General features: G+C 43.3%; 1 protein-coding gene across 1 annotated transcript; it reads right to left on the minus strand.

Annotated features, from left to right (window-relative positions):
• Positions 1 to 2,947: 2,947 nt before the first annotated feature.
• PABPC1L2A (poly(A) binding protein cytoplasmic 1 like 2A) lies at positions 2,948 to 5,312 on the minus strand. Its single transcript, XM_074359288.1, has one exon. It carries the CDS (start codon positions 5,305 to 5,307, stop codon positions 4,705 to 4,707), a length of 603 nt encoding a protein of 200 aa, XP_074215389.1. The 5' UTR covers positions 5,308 to 5,312; the 3' UTR covers positions 2,948 to 4,704.
• Between the last annotated feature and the right edge of the window lie 647 nt (positions 5,313 to 5,959).

A 5,959-nucleotide genomic window follows, 5' to 3' on the forward strand; every position in this document is an offset into this window, starting at 1 on the left:
TATAGCACAGGGAAACATACACAAAATGTTATGATAACTCACAGAGAAAAAAATGTGACAATGAGTGTGTATATGTCCATGAATAACTGAAAAATTGTGCTGAACACTGGAATTTGACACAACATTGTAAAATGATTATAAATCAATAAAAAATGTTAAAAAAAAAAAAAAGAACAAACTTGGAGGTATCACACTTCCTGGCTTCAGAATATACTATAAAGCTACAGTAATCAAAGCAGTATGGTACCAGCACAAAAACAGACTTATAGATTAATGGACCAGAATAGATAGCCCAGAAATAAACCCACACACCTATGGTCAATTAGTCTATGATGAAAGATTCAGGAATATACAATGGGGAAAAGACAGTCTTTTCAATAAGTGGTATTGGGAAACCTGGAAAGCTACGTATGAAAGAATGAAACTAGAACATTTTCTCACATCTTATAAAAATAAATTCAAAATGGGTTAAGGACCTGAATTTAAGACCTGAAACCATAAAATTCCTAGAATAAAACATAGGCAGAATTCTTTTTGACATCAGTCTTAGAAATCCTAAGGCAAGGGAAACAAAAGTAAAAATGTATAAATGGGACCTAAACAGAGTTAAAAGGTTTTGCACAGCAAAGGAAACCATTAACAAAATGAAAAGGTAACCTACTGAATGAGAGCAGATGTTTGCAAATGGTATGTCTGATGAGGAGTTAATATGCAAAATATGTAAAGAACTCATACAACTCAACATCAGAAAAACAGACAACCCAATTTTAAAAAATGGGCAGATGACTTGAATAGGTATTTTTCCAAAGAAGACATGCAGATGGTGAACAGACACATAAAAATACGCTCAACCTCACTAATCATCAGGGAAATGCAAAGCCATAATGAGATATCACTTCACAACTGTCAGAGTGTCTACCATGAAAAGACAAGAAATAACAAGTGCTGGCAAGGATGTGGATAGAAGAACCTTCATGCACTGTTGGTGGGAATATAAATGGTGCAGCTCTGGTGGAAAACAATATGGAGTTTCCTCAAAATAGAACTACCATATGATCCAGCAATTCTACTCCTGAGTATTTATCCAAAGAAAACAATTCAAAAAGATATGCGCACCCCAATGTTCATAGCAGCATTATTTACAATAGCCAAGATATGGTAGCAACCTACATGTCCATCAACAGATGAGTGGCTAAAAAGATGTGGTATATATACACAATGGAATATTACTCAGCCGTAAAAAAGAATGAAATTTTGCCATTTGCAACAACACGGTTGGACATAGAGGGTATTATGCTTAGTGAAATAAGTCAGACACAGAAAGATAAATACTGTATGTCTTCATTTATATATGGAATCTAAAAAATAAGACAAATGAACAAATATAACAAAACAGAAACAACCTCACAGATACAAATGACAAACTAGTGGTTACCAGAGGGGATGGGGTGGGGAGGGGCAAAATAGGTGAAGGAGATTAAGAGGTATGAAATAATAGGTATAAAATAAAGAAGCTACAAGTATTTAAAGTACAACACAGCAAATATAGACAATATTTTATAACTTTCTGTGGGGTGTAATTATTTAAAATACCAAATTACTACATACTATGTTGTACACCTGATTCTAATATAATATTGCAAGTCAACTATACTTCAAAAAATTTCCAGGCTTATAAAATGATGGTGAGTTGTAGAAAAAACTCAAGAGCCATAGATGTCTCAGGTATATTCACAACATATTGAAAGGCAGATTATGGGACAAAATATGTTTATAATTTTAAAAAATGTTTATAGATGGATCATAAAAGCTTGTAAATGTATAGAAAATAATGTCTGAAGCGATTCTATGTATATTTTGATGTGCTTGATCTCTTTTTTAAAATACTCTAAAAATGAAGTAATAAAAAATGTACAAACCATTTCAATTTCACAAAACTTAAAAAACATACTTTGGTCAATTTAAAAAGATGGGCAGGTGTATGTGCTGTCTTCTACACTATTGATTGATGTAGACTTTAAGGGAGAAACCCGGGACAAAAGACCAAGAAAAATATTTGACATGTCCATATATATCTGCACAATTCCAACAGTAAGGAATAGAAAACAATAAATATTCCAATACATTCAGGTATAAATATATTCATCATAGAATTAATCTTGCAAGTAAAAAGTTAGAACTATTTTAAACATATGCCAAGTAAAATTGGTTGTAGAAATTAAAGCTCATCACTGTGATGGAATATTATGTAACAACAGAATTAAAGGAGAATATTTAATTATTTAGAAATATGGTCCCAGAGAATGTTATAGTAAAAATAACCTCCAATGAAAAACAATGCATATTTTATTATAAATTAAAGGCACGTAGATTATTTATTAAAATGCATTTTGTCAGGTGCTGGTATTAGGAGGGACTTTCCTTTGTTATATTAACAACATTTAAAATATTTTCTATTATAATCATGAACAGATTGTATAAAATGTTTAAAATAAATCAAAAGAAAAACTCTATTCTTTCTCTGATAAAATACTGGGAAAATGCAAAATTGATTGCAGTAAGTGCAAAAAATAATAAAGGTAATCCAGGTTCCCTTACAATACTGGTATAATTTACAAATATAAACTTATACTATCTTTACAGATGTTCATTTAATAATCCACTCTCCCAACAAACTGTCTATATCCTTTGATACATAAGTTTTTCTTTCTGCAATATTTGATTAGGAAACGATCTGAAAAGTCAGTGAGATTTGTGCACTGTAATCACTTGGCAGGTTTGTTAGAAAAAACATGAGCAACAACCTAGATGTTCAACCTTAAGGAAGTCGTTAAAATATATACACAAACATACAAGTAAACACGGAGATACAGATGTGGATGTATATGTACATATATATCTACCTATTAAGTCATAAATTCAATGAAATATTAACAGCCAGAGAAAATATTTTCAAAGTATCTTTAATGACATGAAATGAAGTTCAAGAGTATGTGTGTGTATAAATATATATACACACATTTATGCGTGAAAAACGCAGATATAAAAACAGTATGTACATTATTGTATACATACATGACATATGAATAAGAAAAATACTAGAGAGCTACAGCCAAAAACGTTCCAGGTAGTTGTAAGAAAATATTAGACAAATACAGATGAAAATGACTCAGGGAGGTAAGGGTGGTCATTAGGATTGATTACTGGTGACATTTAATTTTCTTCTGTTAACTTGTCGGCTTTGTGATTTTGTTTTTTCCCTGCAATGAAGCTGAATTATTTTTTCTGACAACGGCGAAAAGGGCAGAAAGTGGGCACAGGGGAAGGAGGTGATAAAGAGTGTTTAAGTTCAGCAAAACACCCAAGGACAGCGAGAAACCATCTGCAGCCCATCAAGCTGGCCAAGACACACACACACACACACCCGCGGGCACGCACGCACACACACATCAATTACAGTGACCAGGAGACTATGCAGGGGAAATGGGCATACTTTTTTTTTTTTTTACTAGTTGAGCTGGCTGGCATGAATGCAAACCGGTACAATGCTTATGAAGGGGCCATTTGGCAACACACAGGAAAAGTCTTTAAAATGTCCATATGTGGATCCTGCAAGTCCACAATTAAGAAGATCATCCGGTATGCTAGCGAAGATTTGGCTTAACAAGGAAGAATTCACTCATCAGAGTATACACAGTGCTGGGTTTAAACACAGGGAAAGAACTAGGCACCACCTGAATGTCCAACAATGCGGGAAAGATTACAGAAATGTTAGGGTCCGTTGATACACTCCTGCAGGCACTGAAGATGACATTTCTGAAGCCTGTTGAATAACACGGAAATAAGTTCAATGGGTTGATTTTTGTTTGGTTTTAGTTTCTGAAAAAGCAGGTTAAGAAACACCACATACATGAACCATTCTGTAACAGTGTGTTAAAAGGGAGGGTGGGGTGGAGGTGAGGAAGGGAGGGAGAAGGAGAGAAGAGCGCCTGGAAAAACAGCACACCAAAAAGGTAAAAGTGGTTGTCTCTGGGTAGTAGGATCATGGGGAGCAATTACTCTCTTGGTTTTCCCTCATCTGAGTTCCTTCTCCTTCCTGATGTTTCTACAATGAAATTGTATCACCTGTGCAGTAAACAAAGAGAGAAAGAAAGTGCTTTTTAAACCAAACAACAAGGAGAAGAAGCAGCCTTTTACCTATCAAGTGGCACAGATTAGCAAGGGTATTCACAACGCCCAAGGCGGGTGTGGGGCGAGGGGAGGAGAAGGGAGGCGAGCTGTGAGGGGGGTGGGAGGGGAGAAGAGAGAGTGGGAGAAAGAGAGACCCAGAGTGAGAGAGATAGAGACGGAGGGAGGAGGGGAGAGATGGAGAGAGTGAAGGAGGAGGGGAGGGCAGGAGGGAAGGAGAGAGGGGGAGAGAGGGGGAGAGAGGGAAGGAGGAGGGAAGAGGAGAGAGAGAGAGAGAGAGACAGAGAGACAGAGAGGGGAGGGGGAGAGAAAGAGACGAGAAAGAGACGAGAGAGAGAGAGAGAGAGAGAGAGAGAGAGAGAGCGAGAGAGAGAGAGAGAGAGAGGGAGAGAGAGCTGCACTCCCAATACAATACACTGCTGGTGGGTTAGGGGGGCAAAGTTGGGGAGGGGGGAGTTGTAAACCGGGTGGGAGCCAAGGTTTGGCTCTGCTGGCTGGCTCGCTCTTGGGATGTCTTCATCGCAAGGTGGCCTCTTCGTCGGTGTCTTCCTCGAAATCCTTGACGTCAGCACTGGTGGACTGCCTGGCCCAGGCTCCCCTTTCGGCCTCTCGTTCTTTATGCGACTTGAATCTCCCAACGAAAATTTTGCGGTAGTTCAGGAACATGCCGTTCATCGCATCGATGGCCCGCTCGGCGGACTCCTGCTTCTGGAAGTGCACAAACCCGTAGCCCTTGGGCCCCTTTTCGTCGCAGGCCACTTTGCAGGAGAGGATGTTGCCGAACGCCGAGAAGATGTTGTACAGCGCCTTGTTGTCAATGGTCTTGCCCAGGTTCTTGATGAAGACGTTGCCCACCCCGCTCTTGCGGAGCGAGGGGTCCCGCTGGGACCACATGATGCGCACTGGCCTGCCCTTGATGACATCAAAGTTCAGGGTCTCCAGGGCCCGCTTGGCGTCCACTGGTTGCTGGTAGTTGACATACGCGTAGCCCAACGAGCGGCGGGTGATCTTGTCCCTGCAAATGCGGATGGAGAGGATCGGCCCCGCCGGGCTGAACTTCTCGTACAGCATTGCCTCTGTCACCTCAGGGTGCAGGTCGCCCACGTACAGAGAGGCCATAGGAAAGTCTGGGTTCCCCTCGGAGCCCCCGCCCGTCTCCGCATCCGCATCTGCATCCGCGGCGGCAGCCGCTGCTGCTGCCGCCGCCGCCGCCGCCGCCGCTACCGCTGCGGACACCTCCGCATCCGCATCCACATCCACATCCACATCCGACTCCCCCAAGGGGGGCGCCGCAGCCTCCGCTGCTGCTGCGGCGGCGGCGGCGGCTTCGGCCGCGCTGGCCTCTACCACGGCCACGGCCGCTGCCGCCAGGGCAGCCTCCTCCTCTTCTCCCGCCAGGGCTGCAGCCGCCTCCGCCAGGGTGGCCTCCGCCACTGCCTCCTCTACTGAGGCCTCGGCCTCCACCTCGGCCTCCACCTCTGCTTCCGCCTCCGCCACGGAGGCCTCCGCCACCGCCTCTGCCACGGTCGCCGCCGCAGCCTCCGCCGCCGCCGCAGCTGCCGCCGCCACCGCCGCCGCCACTGTCGCCGCTGTCGCCACGGTCGCCGGTGCCTCCGGGCCGCTGCCGCGACCTCCCTTCCCGCGAACTGGGGGAGCGGAGAGGCGGGGGAGGGCAGGAGGGCCGGTGGGCGCCGGAACCCGGGCCGGGGGCTCGAGCGCGAGCCGGGGCGGGGGACCCGGGGCCAGCCGATCTGGCGCGTCCCAGTCACCT

Source organism: Camelus bactrianus, chromosome X, assembly GCF_048773025.1.
Source record: "Camelus bactrianus isolate YW-2024 breed Bactrian camel chromosome X, ASM4877302v1, whole genome shotgun sequence".
NCBI classification, from domain to species: domain Eukaryota; kingdom Metazoa; phylum Chordata; class Mammalia; order Artiodactyla; family Camelidae; genus Camelus; species Camelus bactrianus.